At 36.8% G+C, this 22,474-nt stretch overlaps 1 protein-coding gene across 2 annotated transcripts in view; it reads right to left on the bottom strand.

Annotated features, from left to right (window-relative positions):
- SRBD1 (S1 RNA binding domain 1) overlaps positions 1–22,474 on the bottom strand; it is a 203,522-nt gene that overhangs the window by 79,639 nt on the left and 101,409 nt on the right. For both annotated transcript variants that reach the window (XM_066378352.1, XM_066378353.1), the window contains exon 16: positions 18,952–19,034. In XM_066378352.1, coding sequence (XP_066234449.1) covers positions 18,952–19,034 — 83 coding nt within the window. The remainder of the gene's footprint in view (positions 1–18,951; positions 19,035–22,474) is intronic.

The following is a 22,474-nucleotide window of genomic DNA, read 5'->3' as shown; positions in this document are numbered from 1 at the left end:
AGAAAAATCATTCACTTGTGTAATGCATTTGAAATGAAAATTTAGAATTACTAAAAATATTCTAAATGCCATTATTATTTCAAATCTATTAAACGAAGAAGAAATTGTAACATTACTCTGGAGTTTAAGAAAATAATAACTGTGGCAAAATCCCTCAAAGGGAGTTTTTTGACATAACTCTGCACTGTGAAAAGATTTACTAAAGAGAGAAAATTTTCACTCCTAGAGAAGTTGTGACTTAAGCATAATTAGAAAACGTTTTTGCTCTATTTTGAAGAGTAAAACTAAATGAAGCAATAGAAACCTCCCCTTTCTAACTTGTTTTTCTAAGACACAGGGTTACCCTTATTTAAAAAGAACCTCACTCAGCATAATCCAGATAGAAAAGGGGTCTGTTTATAAATGTCCTAGATAGGTTCTCTTTAGGGTAGAAGGCACATTCAGCTTTTTTTTTCAACTGGTAAAGCTACTCAGGAGGCTGAAATATCACCTTGGACTCTCAGAGAATTTAAACTTAACTTTATTTCCTCTCATTCCTGGCATCAACCTCAGAACAGGGTTTTAAGAAGACGCGGGGCGGGGGGGGGGGGGGGGAGGAGAAAAAAGAAAGAACAAAAGAATGAAAGAACAAAATCATGTCCTTCTGGATCAGATCTATCCTGCTGCCCACATCAGTGCTGCCTAATGACAACTGATGAAAAGAGCACACAGGGGGGAAAATGAAAGAAAAAATAAAAAGAACAGAGAAGAACGCTGTTCTGCTTGGCAATAGAGCCTACCAGACAGGGAAGAGTTACATACACTCCTTCTCAGAAAACATACAAAACAGCCTCTACATTCTCTTAATTGTGAAATGAATTTCAGAAGTCTCTTTAGCATCTTTCTTTTATACAACCCACATTCACATTTCAATAGAATGACTACTACAGGGGAATTACTAATTTTTTATCTAAACGATAATGTTTTGGCAAACGTTATATATAACCAACCATAAATCCACAACAAGCCTCAAATTCTAAAGAGTTGGTAATTACATGATGAGAACCAGCTTGATTATAGGAGAGGCAAGGCAGGCTGTCAACAAACAAACAGCTGTTTCGTATTGACAACCATAACTCAATCGTGCATCCCAACAAATGGAGCAGTTTGTTTCTGTTGTTTGTTTTTCACTATTTTACCTTCTTCCCCTCCCATTTCCAAAATACTGAGTTACACAGTAGATGTGAACCTCAACAGAAGAATCAGGTATACAAGGATAACAGGAAAGCACTATCAACTAACAAAACACCCTGTAGAAAATAACTAACAGAAGTTTAAAGTGTACTTTCCAATTCTACCTCCAATGCCTATCTTTCTCTGCGCAGCACATCCTGTAGTTACTGCTGTGTCCCAGGCAGCGGAGGCAAAGGGCCCGTTTCCTCATTCCTGGATTTTGACCACAGCAATGCCACCACTCCGGTCCTTTGTTCTGAGAGCGTTCCCCACAGCTCCTTCTGGCCTCCCTTTGAAAAGGCAATGGACATGCTTATACCTGTCACTGAAATGACTCCTAAGGTCCCTTGTAACTTGAAATGATTTTAGGGATACTCAATAAGCTTAGTATATGAATAAAAAACGGGAATAAATAAAGCCCACCAAAGTAAATGGACTCTGATTATTTGATAGGCCTATCGTACGAAATAAAATCACTTTCACATTTGTACCTTCAGGCATTTTCGTGTCTTTAAAAACATGTATGTAAAAATATAAAAATTTCCTTTTAACACTCTTTCAAAAACCATGTAATAAGTTTATTTTCAAACAAGCCATTAAGAAGTAAAATTACTTTCCCAAGGACACAACCATGGTAGCTAACAAGGTAAGACCGTAACTCCCTCGCTGTTACACCCATTCACGCAGTCACTGGCCGACCCTTGTATGTGCTGTCTTTCTGCCTTCGTCCCTCTTCAAAACACAAGAATTTTTAAAAAATGAACATAGCTCCCTTTGTCGCCCTGGGCTCTGTGTGCTGCCATGACCACATCCATGTTCAGTTAATGCTACTCTGGAAGCATGGCTATAAATTTGTTTTTTGAAAAACTCATAAGCTTGTTTAAATTTGTCACCACATATCTGAGTAGGTTTCAAATCATAAACAAGGGTAGAATCACTTTTTTAAAAGCCAGGTGGTATTTCACACCATATGAGAGGAGTCCTGTGTAAGGAACTAGGGAACCAACTACCTCTTCAAATAGCAGCGCACAGGAGGTTGGCAGGGAGATGAGGAAAGTGGCACACAGCAAAGAGGACAAAGCAGGAGAAAATGCGGAGGGCAGAGGAGAACGGAGGGCACATTTGGACTTAAGGCTTCTCTGTTATCCATGCTTTTAATAATGTTGATGTTTCGCACTGGTTTGAGGTGGTTAGTTAGGAGGGAAAGGGAGTATAGCAGACTTTTTAAAGCCAATTCTCAATAATAAGTTCTAAAATCTCATTTTTTAATATAGTAATCAAACCATAATGAAGACAAATACCCTTTCACCAAATTAAATGCTAGCTTACATGGTTTCAAATACAATGTCTCTTGGAAATGTCCAAATCATGTAGTTCTGTTCTACTAGTGAGGACACCTAAAAGTTTGAAAGGCCCAACCAATGTCATTAAAATCAAGTTTTGCCTACAATCCAATTCCTTTTCAAATTAAATTTTTATCACACTCTGGGACTGTGTATGGTCATTACTAATCACCATGGCTCAAGCAGTCTCAAAGTGGACACGTTCTCACGAGGACTGACTGCTCATAATGACTAACAACTTAACCAGGGGTGCCAGAGCCCCCTCCCCGCCTACCCTGTTTACATAAACCATAGGTCTGGACCTCCCTCCTCCACGCTGTCTTTACACAAATATTGTTTCTCCTGGCCTCTGCCAACTCTCTGGGGAAATGCTATGAGGGAATGACATAATTTTTAGAGCAAATTTAGGGCTCTGAAGAGAACTGTGGTATACTACTCCAAAGAAGCAGAGATAAAATATAAAACTGTCATTCCTTATTTTGATGGAGCCTTGTGATATTCGAGATATAAAATGCTTTAAAGAATTCTAATCAATTACTGTCTACCCTGGTTTCTGAGTCTTTCTGTTTGTAAATGATTGGTATTTGGGACATCTGGAAAATGAAGGGGTCTTTCAAACTATTGCCAGAAAGATGACCTATTTTCCATTCTCTCTAGGCAGGTTCACATCACCAGATGATGCTGGATACAGTGCAACTCCAGAGGAAACAGCCTTTCTGGGTCTTTCAGTGGCTGTTTATGAGTACACAGCAAGTGCTCTGGACCCGGAGAACTCCTTAGACAATAAAGTCTTCTTTTGATTCCATGCTATAGTGTGCAAACTTCTTTGTGGCATTACATCCTCATCTCCTCTCATTATCCATTCCCACTTCCAAGCAAACAGTTATGAGAGACTATTTTGCATGAGATTTATTTTCTTTTCCTCTACAACATCCTATAAAGGGGAAGAACAGGTGCCACACATTTCTGAAACTCATACCTGGTACCAGATAGTTATCCTCATCAGTTAAGGGTTTGTATATTGATTTATTTTATAGAGTCCTCCTCTGAGAGGTATGTGTGGGCTGCTTGGAAACCATAAAGATGTGGCCCACTTCCCTAATGCCCTCACTCATGGATTCCCACCCCTCCTTTCTTTTTCTTCCTTAACTTGCCAGCAAGGATTATTTAGCTCATTCATATTTAGTAAATGCTCAAAATAAAATGGAGGAAGAAATTTCAAGTTTAAAATTGGACAAAAAACATTAGTACAGTGGGGAAAAAAAAGGAATCATTTAGTAGATAAACTTCATGCTCTGGTGTTGAAAGTTAAGGTCCACAAATCAAAAAGCAGTCATTTCGACAGAGCTAGGCTTTTCCACCGCTCTCTCAGTGAATCACGCTGTGGTTAGTTGAAAGTGCTGTTCACATAATAAATTAACCACCTCATTTCCTTCATCACCAAAATATACATAGCACCCCTATACAGATTTGTTTTAATAAAAGTAATAAAGCAAGCCCAGAGGTTATAGCTGTTATGACATAATCACACCTCTGAGATTTGAAAACACTCACTTGCACATCATGCCTCAAAAAGTCTTTGCAAGGCCCCTCCAACAAAACCTAACTGCACTCATACCCTCTGGCCCCATTTATTCCAAATAAATAATGAAACAAAAGCCTTGTATATGTCAGGAGAAAATTCTCCCTTTCAATTATATATTTGAAAAGAAAATACATCTTTTTAAATAATATTATACAATAAACAGCTTAGGTAGCCCGATCAGAATTATTAAAGGAAATATATCACCAGTTACCAGCACCCGAAGAAGGCAGCCAACTAGCTGACTATCTCATCCACAACCAGACATCTCCTAAAGTTAATGTTCAAAAAAATCATTTTAAACTGAGAAACAAACTTCATTCCATACAAATCCAGGCAAATTAACTTTTCTTACCTATATATTACTAAGAACAACCCAGGAAAAAAGTCTCTCATCAAATTTTTCTCAAAACACTTTTCCCCTTAGAAGTTTTCCCCATGATCACCAAAAAGAAAGACACAGTAACAAAACAGCAGAAGACAGATTTGGTGGAGGAATGTGTCACAAGTGAATTTACATCATAACTTAATGAGGCCAGTTTTCCTGTCTCTGTACCACATTATACAGCTAGTGCTCGACTTACGACCACGATTGGTTCTGACAGACCGGCCGTAACACGATTTGGTCGTAAGTTGAGTAGGCTATATGTACAGTACTGTGAAATGATGTTATAAAAATCTTTAAGTCATATTTTATCATAATTTTCTTTGTTCATTTTATGTCATTTGTATCATCTCTACACCATTTTGTTTCTTATTTTTACATTCGTCAGGTTTAAGTAAAACACTGCATTACCAGTATAACTGGTTTAATATTTGCAAAGACAATTTCCTCTTGCTAGACATCTTGGGAGGGGTTTGATGAAAAATATCCAAGACACAAAACACAAATTGCTGTACCGAGTCTGGGATAACAGTTGAAATGGTGCATGCAGAGATGGTAGTGCTGCCGGAAGCTGGTCCGCACTGTTGTACGCCCAGCTGGGCAACGCTTGACCTGCCAGATGCGGAGCAGTCATGGCTAGCGATTGTGGTCGTCAAGTCAAATGGTTGTAAGTTGCATAGGCCGTAAGTCGATCAATATTTGTAATCACTTTGCAGGCAGCTGGGTTCATTTCTTACCTATATTCTATAAACTTCACAGTCCTTTCTACAGTATCATACACTTTCTGCATACTTGTCACCATGACAAAAATGACAACTTACCCTTGAATTTAAAACATAATATAATCTTACAAGTACTTAAATTTACCTGTGCCATTTTTATTTTTAGTGACAGAGACAGAGAGTGAGACACAGAAAGAGAGTGACAGACAGGAAGGGAGAGAGATGAGAAGCATCAATTCTTTGTTGCAGTATCTTATTTGTTCATTGGTTGCTTTCTCATATGTGCCTTCACTGGGGGTCTACAGCTGAGCCATTGATCCCTTGCTCAAGCCAGTGACTTTGGGCTCAAGCCAGCGTCCATGGAATCATGTCTATTATCTCATGCTCAAACTAGCAAGCCCACGCTCAAACTGGTGACCTCGGGGTTTTGTACCTGGGTCCTCAATATCCCAGGCTGACACTCTATCCACTGCCACCACCTAGTCAGGCTACCTGTGCTATTCTTAAAGATTATGATCAACATCTTCCTTCAACCCACACATACATAAAGGGATGAGTTAATCAACATTTCTGAACAATATCAGATATCAGATATTCAGAATATTGTTTTTAAATTCTCAGAAGTGGCCCTTCTAATATTTTTTCTCACATTTTCTTCCTCTTCCCTGTTACTATAATTATCTAGCACAATCCTATATTTTGAGTTTTCAACAATTCTTTTCAGTATGTTTATTATATTTCGGTAATTTATTGCACTGAGTAAAGAATTACATCTAAGATTCTCTTAGTATGCCAAACAGTTATCCACACATAATTACATGCAAATGTTCATCAAAACAGAAAGTTATATGTGTATGAATGCCAGAGTTAAACATATTTGGAATACTCTTATTCCACTATTTTTAGTCTTTTAGTCTATAGACGATCTATCCACACACAGTCAATATCAGACCTAACCAGTATAATAAAAACTTCCTTAAGGCTCTGTGACAAAGATAAAATTATTAAGGCATTCCATAAACGTGTATTTTAATAAATAATTTCATTTTAAAAGAATCTATTCCAGTGAATCTCACTGCAACAAAGATTTTTCTTTGATAAAGATAGTATCACATGGCCCTGGCTGATTTGCTCAGCAGTAGAGCATCGGCCCGGCATGTGGAAGTCCTGCAATCGATTCCCAGCCAGAGCACACAGGAGAAGCACCCATCTGCTTCTCCCTCCCCCTCTACTTTCTCTCCGTCTCTTTCTTCCCCTCGCGCAGCCAAGGCTCCATTGGAGCAAAGCTGATCTGGGCACTGAAGATGGCGCCATGGCCTCCGCCTCAGGCGCTTGAATGGCTCTGGTTGCAACAGAACAACGCCCCAGATGGGCAGAGCATCACCCCCTAGTGGGCATGCTAGGTGGATCCCGGTCAGGCGCATGTGGGAGTCTGTCTCTCTGCCTCCCTGATTCTCACTTCAGAAAAACACAACAACAACAACAAAAAGATAGTACCACACTATATTATAATAGGTCCTTAAAAATACTGACTTGATCACAAAAAACATTCCTATATAAGTGCTCCCTCGGACCTGTTCCTGTGAGAATTATTTCCATAGAGAACAGAATATACATTGTAGAAAGGGAGAAAAGAATGAAGAGATATGTGCTAAGTTAAACAACTCTGGTTTTTTCATCAATAGCAATCCTTTACTTTCACATTAATTCTCGTTCCAACTACATGGCTATTCTAATGATCTCTGCTCCTCATTTCTCCAACACTTTTCCTGAAAAAAGAATCATTAAAAAATTTACTAGTAAGTAACACTTCAGGCTACTGAATTTTAAATGACAGGCTACAAAACTTTATGGTGTGTTCATAGTAGAGTTTAAAAATACAATAAATGAGCAACTATACTGATAAACCATTCATTCATTCATACACTCATTCATTCAACAAATACTTATCGAATATTTATTGTGTGCCAGGTCCTGGGAGATGTGGATACAGAAGTGGAAGCACCATTTCGTTCCATTAGAAGAGAAGTAAACAAATGCATACTATGATTTCAGAAATGTAAAAACTAGCAGTTTTTTTGGGGGGGGGAGGTAAGACTATAAAACAGACTGCTACTTCACAGAGAAAACTATCCAGAGGGGGGCAACCTCTCCCACCACTGCTCTCTCTCACCTCCTCCCAGATCACCCCTCTCCCTTCACCCCAGGAGCTCCTCTCTTCTGAACTCGCGTCCACTTCCTTCCTCAGGTGTTTCACAGGCACCCAGCTTCCCCTCTCCAGCACCTTCAGCCTCCCCTTTTCCACTTCTATTTTCTTCTGATCAATATTTAAATACATTCAAATCCTAACCTTAGAAAAGCCTTCTTTAAAGACTTGCATACACTTGTCTCTAAATGCTCACCTTTCATTTAGTCCTCAATCTACTTCTGACTTCTGCCTCCAATAAAATTATTCTTCCTATGGACACCACTGTCATTTTTTAATTAATCACGAAAGACACATTTTCAGTCTTTATCCTACCTTTATCCTTGTAGTGTTTTATAATATTGACTTTTGCTTCTTCATTCTCCCATCTCCCTTAGATATTAGCAAGTCCTGATTTTCCTCTTACACTACACATACTGTAATGAGCATTCAGGACACCTAGAAATTTCATTAAAATCAGATAGGTCTGGGGTAGGCGCCCAAGAGATTTTCAGTAGGGTCTCTTGCTACTCAAAGTATAATCCTCAAACCAAGGGTATTGGTATCACCTGGGAGTTTATTAGAAATGCAGGAATTCATGCCCCACCTTACACCACCTGAATCAGAATCTGTACTTTAATAAACCCTGAAGGATTTGGTATGCACAGTCAAGCTTGAGAAGCAGTAGAGACCAGTGGTCCTCAAGCCTTAGCCATTAAGACATTCTAGTGGCCCACCCCCAGACTTTGTCCTCCTGTAGGTCTGGGAAGGGGTGCATGACAAGTTTTCAGAAGATATTGATGCAGCTGGTCCAGCAACCATATTTTAAGAACCAGTAGTTCTCATCCCTGCTTGTACATCACAATCACCTGAGAACTGTTAAAGTTTGTTATGTCTGGGACCCACCTTCAGAATAACTGAACTAAAAATCTCTGGGGAGGTGGAAATAGGTTAGGATTTTTAAAAGCTCCTCTGTTTAATCTTAAGGTTTCTAATATAGATAATTTAGGAGTTTTTTAATGGTGGGGGAAAGGGGTAAGAGGAGTGAATGGAAAAAAAATAACTGCATAGGATGAATGCTTGTCATACTATGGTACTATTATTATAACACATTATATTAACATTCCTTAAACATCTGTTCTGCCCAACTGAGCCCTGGAAATAAGCAGTAGAAATATAATCTACAATCGTGATGGTTCGTGAACCTTTTTATAAAAACCGCCCACTTTTGCCCTGCTGGTCAACCTGGTCCCTCCTGCCCACTAGTGGGCGTTCCAGCTTTCATGGTGGGCAGCTTTCACGGCACCGCGATTGGCCCACCAAAAAAAGGGGTTTTATATAAAGGTTCACCCTCATGAATCTACAAGTTTGTTCTATGCCATATTTCTGGAATGGCCATTTTAAATAATGGGAGCAAAACAAATAATATTTATATAATTCTTAAAATTCACAAAAGAAAAATCAGTATTTGTGCACTGAAAAAATTTTAAAATAGGGTTAAAAGTATGCGTTAAAGAGTATTTGATTTGGTGCAAACTTAGGGCTTTAACAATAAAAATTTGAAAGAATATTATGAGAAGTGAAATCTAATGTTTAATGTATTTTTTCATTTTCACTAAAACATGAAAGTAACTTTATTTTTTGATTATATAAATCCTCACTGTAAAACATACACACACAAGTATAGGAGGAAATAAATCCAAATGAAAGCCAAAGCTCCAGAGATAAAACAACTTCATGATTTAACCAAGCTTTCCTACATCTTTAAAAAAATTATGACTTACTTATCATGAAGTTATAGAATATAAGGGGACACCGTGTATGACTTAAGAAATAAATAACAAAAATAACTTAAGAAATAAAATATATAGTTGAAACTCCTGGAATACCCTTCCCAGTTCAAATTCTCCTCCCATTCCATGTGCCAAGCAAGATAACCACTACCTTAAATTCCACTGCTTATTTCTATGTTATTACCATATATATTAAAATTCATAAATAGTATACAGTATTATTTTTCGTATTTTAAAATTGTATACCAATCAAAAAATATTGTACATACAAACTGTTTTCTCTCTTAATATCTTGTTTATCCATATTAATATAAGTAGCTCTAAATCAAGTAATCTTCATTCCTATATAATATTCCATTACCTGAATATAGGTGATATAGTTTATTTTTGTTTTTCTTCTGTATGAAGGACATATTTTTTCCAAATTTTTACTAGCATAAATAACACTACAATAAATACATGTCTTCTTGTGCACATGTGAAAAAATTTTTCAAGGCTATGTGTATCTGGCAAAAAAATTATTGAGTTGAATAGAATACCCACTTCCAACTTGACTAATTTCCAATTGCTCTTCAAAGAGGCTAACCAGTTTATACCCCAATAAGTAATGTCCAAGAATCCTGATGCTCCACGTGGTTAACATCCAAACTGTAGATTAATTTTTGACAACCTGAAAGGTTTCCCTTTATGGCTTTAGTTTTCATTTCCACAATTACTTGTGAAAGCAATAATTTTTTTTCATACCTACATTTTTTGTGTTTCCTGTTCTGTCAATTGCCTATCCATATCCCTTGCCTATTTTTCTGTCCAACTGTCTTGTTTCCTCTTGATTTGCAGGAGAACTTTATATATTCTGTATCCTTCATAGGTGATATATATGTTAAAAATACCTTCCCCCTGTCTGTGGATTTTTTATATATTGCTTTCTGACTTAGGGACATTTTAGATTCTAAACCACTAGAATTTATTAATCTTTTCCTGTAAATGCCATGTTTAATTTTTTTCCAATCATCCATGATAATTACATTTTAAACACTATGAAAATACCTTAAGTTTTAGAACTCCTAACAGTGATGTTTGTGCTGATGTATGAAAACTAGAGGATAAACTTAAGAAGAAGCTGAAATCAATCTAGTTTCATCATTCAAGGTCAATGACAAAGAGTAAGCAAACAAAAGATAAAGGAAATTAGATATTTCATTGTTAATACTGGTAAAAGTTTCTTCATACATTTCACATTTCTTTTAAAGATGGGTAATGGTGTTATATTAGAGAGAGAGTGGTGTGTATATATATATATGGCTTATTACACTGTCATTGATATCTAAGAACCTGAGAAAACTCAAGTTAATACTTCATCTGGAGCAGGGGTCGGGAATTTTTTTGGCTGAGAGAGCCACACACATCACATATTTTAAAATGTAATTCCGTGAGAGCCATACAACGACCCCTGCACGTTACGCATAATCCAATAAAAATTTGGTGTTGTCCCGGAGGACAGCTGTGATTGGCTCCAGCCACCCGCAACCATGAACATGAGCGGTGGGAAATGAATGGATTGTAATACATGAGAATGTTTTATATTTTTAATGTTATTATTTTTTTTTAGTAAAGATTTGTCTGCAAGCCAGATGCAGCCATCAAAAGAGCCACATCTGGCTCACGAGCCATAGGTTCCCGACCCCTGATCTGGAGGCATACTTTATCTGGAAAGAAAAAAAAATACTCAGAACAGAAATTTTAAAACTTTAAGGAATAAAAACAAAAAAATAAAACTTTAAGGAATAATTAGCAAATTCTATAACATGTATTTAGTTCCTACTCCCAGGAGAGGTCACTTACTTGTTTTTGTTCACTTATGGAACCAGTTCAATTATAGTCATGAATAGATTACCTGAATTACAAGACTAAGTCTTAATGTCATTCATAATACCCAGTAAAGCAGAGATTCAACTGCAGCCCATAACCTGGAACTTACAGTTAAGGAACAAGATTACATTTTGGCAAGGAACTTAGTTATGTGAACAATGCCTAATTTTGAGAACAATTCTGTTTCCCTTTGTGTTTTATACATTTCAAATTATTGCTTTAGTATAGTGGCAAAAATTCAGATAAAAGTCACCTAAGTAAATATCCATGAGGCAAACTCTTTTCTATATCCCACTGCACAATAATAAATAAAGGATTAAAATGTTTGAAAGAATTTGGGCAAACAATATAGGGCAGATGAGGAACTGCATTAACCTTTTACAGTCCTAAACTAAAACTACATTTCATAATTTCTACATGTTAACTAGTTATAAAATTGTTTTTAAGAGTAGTGTCCCCACTGAAGAGTTGTTTTTTGTTTTTACCTAGAACTGCTCCCACATAGGGGGTGGAGAAATAAAATACAAATTCCCATCTTTAAAGTTTTACCATGAAAAATTTCAGCGGGGAAGATGATTTTCCTTTTACAGTGACTCCTCATTATCCAAACTAATGAGGAATAAAGATGGCTTGGATATAGAAAATCCACTAAGGCTTCCAAAACCTCAATTTGGAAAACCATTTCATTTTCTAACATCATCAAATGATTTAACACGGAGGCACAACAGGAAGAAAGAGAACTGTTCAGTCTTTCTCACTTTACTGTGCATGCTCATTAACAAATAGAGGTGTTAATGAGCATGGAAGTATGTAAAAATGGTCCAAAGAAGAAATAAGCAGCAAGTAAATCCAAATGACTTAAGTTGTGCTTTCAGGATATGACAAGGCCAAGCTAAACCACCATTCCCCATGTCCCAAAGAACTCGACAGAGCCAACCCTGCATCATCCTGCTCTCACCCTGGAGTGTTTTCTTGGGACTAACACCAAGCCACTTTCCAGCAAAGTCTATAGGGGTCAGTTGGGGATATGTTGTCATTCGACCGCACTGGCTGCCTCTTCTCCAGAAATAATGACAGGCATGTGTTTTTAAAATCAGCTCTCGCCATTTCTAAGACAAGGATTGGAGTACTGTCTTTAGCATTTGAGTTGTTATTAAACCAAAAGTATTTTAGTTTCTATTGAAATAATATTATAGCTTCTATTATTTCATCTATTTAACATTCTTTCTTTGAACAGCTTTCATTTTTAAAATTAGCAATGTTTGTCCAGCTTCAAAATACATATAAGTATTAGTTTTATACTAAAAGTATTTAGGTCTCAACTGAAAAGAAATTCAGTTCCGCTCTGGTTGTATTGGAATTCTACTCTATAAAGGCTTAAAATTAAGTGGCTCATTGGCTGGGATTTGGAAATGGCTATATATTTTACTACAAAACTTGCTCATATTTACTGTAGAAAGTTTGAAAAAAGAAGAAAATGAAAATCCCTAATCACATCAACAAAGATATAAATATCAGTCACCAGCCAGATATTTTTTCTTCAATGTAAATGCATAACTATAATTTTAAAACAAATTAGTTTGATTCTGTATCAATAACTTTTTTTGCAAATTAAAAATATTACATCAAGAGTAATTTCTCATGTCATTAAATCTGCCCTAAGCCTGACTTTTTAATAGTTATATAATATTTCAACTGATAGATATGCCAAAACTCATTTAACTATTCTTCTACTGTAGCTGCTTCCAATATTTGGCTACAACAGCAAACTTATATATAAATCCTATCAACAGCTGTTATTACTGCCTTAGAAGAAACCCCTAAAGGGAGAATTACCAGACCCAAGGGGTGCCTCTTTCTTAGAGTGCATCTTGATAGGTAGGTACTATTTGCTAAAAATAACCATGTGCACTTCCATTAGCAGTATGTGAATGCTTATTTCATGTACGCTCACTTGCACAGATATTTATCATTTTATTACAACTTTACTCAACTGTCCGGTTGATATAATATCTACTTGTTTAATTTGGGTTTCTTTGATAAAGAAAAAAATTCACATTTCATCTATGGTAAATGGTATGTAGAGGCTCAATAAATACAGGGGTGGGACAAAAGTAGGTTTACAGTTGTTCTTTTGGGAAAAGACAGGCAGGTTATTTTGATCATTACAATTTTCCATATGAACAACTGTAAACCTACTTTTGCCACCCCTGTATTTTATGTAAATGCTTTATATATACCTGCATACAAATGTGTACAAATCAAAAAGAAAACAAAATCTTACGAATAAAATATGTACTTGTCACATGGAGATATACATTTGTAGCAAATAGTTTCATTTCCCTAGTTCATCATGACTTTAAATTTATGTGTTAAATGACCTAGTACATCCACTCTTAGGTATATATCCAAGAAAATGAAAACATACCTCATAGAAACTTGTACACAAATGTTCATAGTAGCATTATTCAGAATAGCCAAAAAAGTGAAAATAACCTTACTAATGAATGGATAAACAAAATGTGGTCTCTAAATGCAGTGAAATACTATATAGTCCATAAAAAAGAACGAAGTTTTGATACTGCTACAGCATGGATAAAACTTGAAAGCCTTATGCTAAATGAAAAGAAGGCAGTCATAAAAGGCCACATACTGCATGATTTCATTTATACGAAATATCCAGAACATACAAATCTATAGAGAAGGAAGTAGAACAGTTGTTGCCTAGGGCTGGGAAATGAGGGGCGATGGACAGTGGCTGCTAATTGTTTTTTTAGGGGGTGATGAAAATGTTCAAAAATTAGTGGTAGCCTGACCTGTGGTGGCACAGTGGATAAAGTGTCAACCTGGAAACGCTGAGGTTGCTAGTTCAAAACCCTGGGCTTGCCTAGTCAAGGCACATATGGGAGTTGATGCTTCCTGCTCCTCCCCCCTTCTTTCTTTCTCTCTCTCTCTCTCTCTCTCTCTCTCCTCTCTATAATGAATAAATAAAATCTTTTAAAAAAAATGTAGCCTGACCTGTGGTGGCGCAGTGGATAAAGCATTGACCTGGAAATGCTGAGGTCGCCAGTTCAAAACCCTGGGCTTGCCTGGTCAAGGAACATATGGGAGTTGATGCTTCCAGCTCCTCCCCCACTTCTCTCTCTCTGTCTCTCCTCTCTCTCTCTCTCTGTCTCTCCCTCTCCTCTCTAAAATGAATAAATAAAAAATTAAAAAAAAAAAGCTTAAAAATGTAAAAAAAAAAAAATTGGTGGTAATAGTTTTTCAACCCTATCAATATACTAAAAATCACTGACTTGTATATTTTTGGCGGGTGAATTTATGTATGTATGTATGTATGCACATGTAGGAATGTAATTATATCTCAATAAAGCTATTTTTAAATGTATGTATTAATATATAGTGGTCTATTAACACTCCTATAAAAAATTTGTCTCTTGCTCAAATTTTCAGGTTTTTAATGCTGCATATTTTTTAAAGCTATGTTATTAAATAACAGACTTCTCAGGGTAATTATATTTTCTTGGAAGACACTATCTGTTATTAATCTGAAATATCCCTATTTAACCTGTTAAATGCACTTTGCCTTAAACTGTATTTCATCTGATACTAAATTGCTATTCTTTTTCATCAATGTAGAATATTTTTCTTCAAGTTTCTAATATCAAGATTGCTTTTTTCTTTAGAAGTATTTCTGGCACATATGCAGCTGACTGCTACATTTTATTTTAAAATTCTGAGATTCTTTTAATAAGGGAATTTAACCCATTCACCTTTACTTATTATTTAAACTTATTCCTATCATCATATATTTTATTTACTATGTTTTCATTTTTCTCTTTCTTTGGTTAGAATGATAAACTTTTTATTTTTTACTCTCATGATTTATATTGAAAACCCTATTTGTGGTTATTCATATATTTCACATTATGTTTTTCTAATATATTAGAGACTTATAGAATCTGTATCTAAATCTTTTTCCTAAAAAAATAATCCTAATATTTTATTACTTCTTTACTTCTTTTTCTTCTTTCCTCCCATGTTGAACTGATCCGATCAAGAATGATATTAAAAGATTAACATTATAGATTAAAAAATAACAAACCAAGAAAAAACTATGAGACTTGACTCTGAATACATTTTACTGTGCACGTGTGGACTATACAACGCTCCACTGTTTCCTTACGTCAGCACTACCTCCCCACAGCATGCCTTTCCCTTCTTTGGGGTCCCCCCTCTTCTTTAGAGTCAGGAATACTTCCATAAATACTTTCAAGTAAGGTCTGTAACAATCAGAGAAAGTGAATCATGGCAGGTCCAAAAATGCTCTTATTTTCCTCTCACTGAATTGCTGTTTTGACTGAATGGAGAATTATGGGTTCAAAATACTGGTAGACTTTCCCCACAATTTCATAACTACTGCATTTCTATCTTCTATCGCTTGTTATTACCAGTAGTGAAACTGATGTCCACCTAATTCTTTCCTTTGTAGATAAACTATGTTTGCTCTCTGGAAGCTTTTAGTCAGTTCATCTTTATGACCAGCATTCTGAAATTTCCTAGGTCGATATCTGAGTGTATATCCTCTGTTATTTTTTCATTTAGTAGTCATTAGGCCTTTTCAAAAGATTTGTCTATCTTCACTTTGGAGAAATTTTCTCCTATTATTTCCGTGATTATAATCCTCTCCACTCTATTTATTTAATCTTCTATGAGATGAAAGTTAAAGCTTTTAAAGGTCTTCTACATCATAGGACATTTTGTTCACACTGTCCACCTTTTTCAGTGTAAGACTACATTCTAAAGAATCTCTTAGCTCACTCTTCCAATTCATTAATGTGTCTTTAGCTCTGTCTTTTCTATCCTGGTTATGTGATTTTTTAATCTTGAAAAACATAATTTAAAATTCTAAGATTGGTCTAATTTCATTCTACCTATATATAAATGCAATAAACTCCCTTGTGCCTCTGTGAATATTAACTTTACATATTTCAAAGACTGGCTTGACTAGGCGGTAGAGCAGTAGATACAGCAACCACTTGGGACTCAGAGGACCCAGGTTCAAAACCCTGAGGTCACTGGCTTGAGCTTGGGCTCACCAGCTTGAGTGCGAGGACACTAGCTTGAGTGTCAGATCATAGACATGACTCCATGGTCACCAGTTTGAGCCCAAAGGTCGCTGGCTTGAGCCCAAGGTTGCTGGCTTGAGCTAGGGGTCACTGGCTCATATGAGAAAGCAATCGATGAATAACTAAGGTGCTACAAGGTTGATACTTCTCATTTCTTTCCCTTACTGTCTGTCTGTCCCTATCTGTCCCTCTCTTTGTCTCTGTCTCTCTCACTAAAAATAATAATAATAATAATAATAAAACAACATCTGTTGCCTGTTTATTGTTTCACTGAGTGTTATTTTTTGCTTATTAAGTTTGGTGCCTCATTTTCCTACCATAAGTTTTCCTCAACTGTTTAGTGCTTCTTGGTAGCAAGATCATTTCAGAGATCCTGTTTGGCTGTTTGTGTACGCTATTTACCAGCATCAGCTTCAAGTGACAACCGGGGAAATGTGGGATATGATGACAGGTGTCAGTATAGGCCAGGAGTTTGTCTTGCCAGGATGAGGCGTCGTGAGCTTCCAGACAATCAAGGTCAACCTGAGGGTCTCCCAGAGTCTCTGGCCTCTGTGTTACACTCAGTGCTTTAGCTTGGAGTCACAGTATACTGAGGGAGGTGTCACTACAGGTTTACCCACTCTATATTCACCTCATTACCTGACACTATAGCCCCCCTCCTACTACCTGAATGTGATTCTGGTCTGATAACACTACTCATCTGTATTTTGAGGTATGATCTACCAGGTTGTATTTTTCCATGAATGTGATTCCTCATACTTAATATCTTTCAGGAATTCCTAAAATTTTCATCCACTGGTGGAACCCTTTCTTGTTTTCCCAGACTATCATCAATTTGTTCATGTAAGTGTGGGTTTATATAGGTACAGATACATACGAACACCTTTCCTTATGGAATCTGGGGAGTGGACACACCAGTGGTGGTGGTGGTGCAGTGAGAGAATATCATGAGCTCCGCCTACCAACATGATCCCTTTCTCGGTGTCATTTGCTCAATTGTCTGTACTTCAATGTTAATATGGTATTTCTCTAAATCTCACACTTGCATATCCAACTTCTATTTGATACCATTTCTTGGATTTCTTACGCACATCTCAAATGTAACATGTCCAAAACAGAATTACTGATCTTCTCCTTGCCAAATCTGCTCCACTCAGGCATCACCCACAGACCAAGACCCTTGGAGAAAATTCTTAGCAACTCCTCTCCCTCGTTTATTAGCAAGCAATGCCTACAAAATAGATTTAATTTCTTCCCAATTCTACTGCCATTAACTTTGTCCAGGCCACCAGCATCTCTCACCTGGGCTATGTAATAGCCTCCAAACTGGTCCTACTGCTTCTCCTCTTCCCCTCCACAGCATTCTCCCCGGAACAGCCATCATCAATGTTTTAGAATACAAATCAGATCACATCATTTCACTGCTTTAAACTCCTCCATTACTCACTGCTATTGCCATAAAGCCCAAACTTTTTCATGTTAAATGCTATCTCTGAATCCAAATTTGGAGATTAGGTCCCTGCTATCTACTTAAAGACTTCTCCAATGCCAATAGCTCATTAGCCTGCCTGGGCTGTGTAAGTATGTTTCCCTTTTTTTTGTTCCACGACCCTACTGAGACATTCCATCACTTCACCTTGTAATAACTATAATTCCTCTGAACTACAATGCCTATGTCATAAAGCTGCTGTAATTGTGTGCTTTAGATTCCAGGTGTTTGCATCTGTAGCTAAATCAGTCCCTTCAGTCACTATCCTTCCCAAATGAACAGTCCGGTAAAGCTCTGGATGCCTCTTAATCTAACTTGCTATCAAATGGGAACACTCCCAGTTAAGTCCCAATATAAGCAAGTTACTCCAGGCTTTGTCAGTATTATCCAGGGTAAAAATCCTAACTATTCTAGAACACAGCTTATTTTTCTGTCAAATGAGGGGGCAGGGTGATACGATTTCTAAGGTCTCTTGAATTTTCAATGGTCACAGATTCTATGACCTAATATAACATTGTTTTAAGAAAGTGTAGTATCTATCATTCAAATTCCATGAAAATTATTCAGAGGGAAATATGCTATTTCAGGTTTAAGAAGGACATTCATTAAATAAGAAAACAATTCAACTCAAGGTTTCTAGAGATAACTATGGATTCACTGTGCCAAGATTTAGTATTGTCCTCAATTGCCCAGTGATCATAACCTCAAGGATTGAAAATACACCAACAATAAGCACTATTACTACTACACAGTAACAATAATCAAAAGCTTTTAGCTCATACTGGGTAATGATAAAAAAAATTAACTAAAATAATCAAATAGAAGTGGAACACAGAGAAAAGAAAAGTCACAGTAGGTACCAAAGGCTTCTTCCTGAAACATCAACAAAGGTCGTACTGCTTTACACTAAGAGCCAACATACTCCCCTTATTCCATAACTACTCCAATTTTATAATATCGTTAAAAGGAGAGGCTCTCCAGATTAAGCACTTCTCAGATCTAATGTTCTAACAGCCTTTAAATCTGACTACAGTTCAATTCTAAGTCTGGATCAGAACTATAAACATCAGGAAAATAAATTCCTTCCTTCCCTGTTAACTTATAACTCCTAACTATCTCCCCACAAACTTATAACCTTTGAAAATTAGAATCTACTCCACTGACACTTAATTACTATGCCAAGTTTAAGTATTGCTCTTTATATTGATGGATTTCATAAATTAAATGATCAGGTGGCTTTACCTGATACATTCCCACTCCAATGTGTTTTGGCTCGATTTTCACCAGCTCAGCTAATGGATCTTGTACACGCCTTGCTATGGAAACTGAAAAGCAGAGTCAGAAAACAAGTATGTCTTAAAGAGTATTCAGATAATTATTTATGTCAGTTCTTCACGATGCAAGTACTTAATTCCATCTCTCCTTACTGCCCCCAAAACAAAACAATTTTGCACAAAAAATAAATGTAAAATTTCAGGATTGATGATGCTACCAGAACCCTTAGGCATTTCTGAGCACAGAGTAAAAGGGTTATTTATACACTTGAAAAAAAAAATCAATAAAACACCTAATTGCTATACTTATACAATTACCTGTTCATTCTTTAAATACAAATGCAGAATAATAGAACACCTAACACTTTAAAGAACAAGTGGATATTTGTTTTACTTCGAAAGAATCCTGCATTATTATAAACATGCCATACATTTATTTGTATGGCAAATATGCTTATTAGGACAAGATCCTGATAATGATGAATAAATGATGAGGTATCTTATTGCACCAGAGACCAAGGCAGTTGGCTAGTGAATGCACTTGTGTTGCCCTGAACATGACTGCAAGGTTACCCTGTGAAATGAAGTAATCTGAGTCACAACTGCTTGTCTCCAAACACACACACTCCTGATCACATCTCTTGACCATCGCAGTTCATGTTCGAGAGACTTGAGTTCACTTCAAACATTCCTTATTTAGGTCATTTTACTTGGTCAGCGTTTATTGCTGCTTTTTTCTTTTAACAAATGTTAACAAAGTTTCTTATCAAATTTAACCTTCAAGACAAATTTAGCTAGAAAAAACAAATTTAATATGAATCTTAAGGCTACTTTTAAAGGCAGATCATTTTTTCCCAAGTAGCACAGTTACACTGAGCCGTACACAGGAAAAGGTTTTATTTTCTAAACACATGAAAACTAGTCAGTGTCACCTACTCATATAGAAGGTTGGATGAAATATAAATTCATTAAGTGAAAACATTACGGCTATCAACAAAAATCTTATGCCTGATTTCATGTTAAAACTGTTCAAGGTCTGGCAACAGAAGCCACCTCTTACAAGTGATTACCAGATTCTCCCATCACTGATTCGTACCATCCCATCACAGATAAGATCTATTGTGAACATCAAGTTCACTACTCGCCATTTAAGGCTTTTTCATATCTTTTATTACTTTGAACATATTGTGATATGGCAGCTTACAAAGTCAGCTTAGAGAGCAATAATCTGGTGTCATACAATCTATTTCTCCAACAGAAGAGATGAGCATTCCAAGGCGTGCATATGCACTTTTCTTATCCAACCTCACAAAGGATTCATTAGTGCAAGCACTGCAGGTTAAGGAAAAATGAATTCCTCTAATAACCACATCTGTGATTATACATTGAAAAGAAATGCCACCAAACACCTGTTATTCTTTAAAAGCAAATATTACTTCTTTTTTCCCCCTTTTTGGGGGGAGAGAAAGAGAAAGGGATAGGAGAGAGATGAGAAGCATCAACTTGTAGTTGCTTCACTTTAGTTGTTTATTGACTGCTTCTCATATGTGCCAAGACTGGGGGGCTCAAGCAGAGCCAGTGACCCCTTGTTCAAACCAGCGACCTTGAGCTCAAACAGTGACCTTGGGGCTTTTAGCCAGCGACCTTTGAGCTCTAGCCAGCAACCTTGGGATTATGTCAATGATTCCACACTCAAGCTGGCACACTTGTGCTCAAGCTAATTAGCCTGCGCTCTAGCCCAAGTTTTGAACTGGGCCTTCAGCATCCTGGGTCGACACTCAATCCACTGCACCACCACCAGTCAGGGAAAATATTATCTTTATTCTAGCTGTTAACTATATATAATACAATAAGAATACCTGAATTCAAACAAATACATATATTACACCAAAATACATTGTTGACTTAAGAACAACAGCAACACCCACACAGTAAACCGAGTTAAGAATATAGGCATCAGAACATTCACTGTGTAGGGAAGCTGTATTAGAAACTCAAAAGAAAGGATTGTGAAAACCTAAATGTAGAAATTGGGTAAAGCAATTGCCTAATTTAGAGAAATGTGAGTAGATTCTCATATTTTAAAATTTCTAAAATACACAAAAGGATTTTAAACTATTTTCTACCTGGTTCCCTTCAAACTAATGCACTACTAATGTCTCTTTTGTAACATAGCTAAATGCAACAACCAGGGGTTGGAAATGATGGTATCCAGGTGACATGTTAATTCTACAATAAGTCCTTAAAGCCTCCAGAGTTACAACGTCCCCAACTTCAACATCAATCCTAATATTTGTGTGTTTTTTTTCTTCTTTTCCAAGTGAGAGGAGGAGAGATAAAGAGACAGACTCCTGCATGCGCCCAACAGGGATCCACTAGGCAACCCCCATCTGGGGCTGCTCTCAACTGAGCTATTTTAGGTGCCTGAGGTGGAGGCTCCACAAAGCCATCCTCACCACCAGGGCCAATGCACTAGAACCAATTGAGCCATGCTGTGGGAGGGAAAGAGAGAGAAAGAATGAAAAGGGGAAGGAGAAGGTATGGAGAAGCAGATGGTCACTTCGGTGTGACGCCGACTGGGAATCGAACCCAGGACATCCAGATGCTGGGCCAACACTCTACCACTGAGCCAACCTGCCAGGGCACCTAATATTTCTAAAATTGTTATTTCCCTTTCAGATGCTATTCCCTCTATATAGCATAAAACCCAATCTTGGAGAGATGAAAGGCAAAAAGAGAGAGGAAGGGAGATGAATACTGTTTAAAAGTTGAGTTCGAAAGTAGTATGTCCAAGCTTTGGAGAGAATATGGTGTTGTTTTCCTGCTGCAGGATAACCAAGAAAAGAGCTTTGTAAGAGACAGCAATAATGCATACCCATAGGTTGAAAATGATCAGGCTGTCAACATGTTCCTGAAAGTAAGAGATAGATGAGTAGTTCAGACAAAGGGAGTTTAACAGATTGCTGATAAAGAGAATAAAGAGAAAGGAAGATCCATGATCCATAACTTAAGGCACATTCACATTTTGAGAGAGAAAATAGAAAAGTCAGAAAGGAATGGTGAGGAAAGCATAGCAATAGAAGCCAAAAAAGACTTCTAAATAATGTTGTTAAACAGAGTTACCGTATGTCCCCAAATTTTTACTCCTTGGAATATATATACCAAGAGAAATGAAAACCTGTTCACTGAAAATTTTGTACAGGAATGCTCATAGTGGTGTTATTCACAACAGACAAAGTGAAAGCTTCCCCAAATTCTATCAACTGATAAATGTATGAACAAAATGTGGTGTACCCATTTAATGGAAATTTGTTAATAAAAAAGAATAAAGTGTTGATACATGAAACAGCACAAATGAACCTTGAAAACATGCTCTCACTGAAAGATGCCAGAGACTACATACTGTAGTGATTCCATTTATATGAAATGGCTGATTAAGTAAATTCATATAATAGAGAAAGTAGATTCGTGTTTGCCAGGGGATGGGCAGA

This window comes from Saccopteryx leptura, chromosome 3 (genome assembly GCF_036850995.1).
Source record: "Saccopteryx leptura isolate mSacLep1 chromosome 3, mSacLep1_pri_phased_curated, whole genome shotgun sequence".
In the NCBI taxonomy this organism is placed as follows: Eukaryota; Metazoa; Chordata; class Mammalia; order Chiroptera; family Emballonuridae; genus Saccopteryx; species Saccopteryx leptura.
The sequence above is the reverse complement of the archived record's forward strand: the minus strand, read 5'-3'. Positions and strand labels throughout refer to the sequence as shown.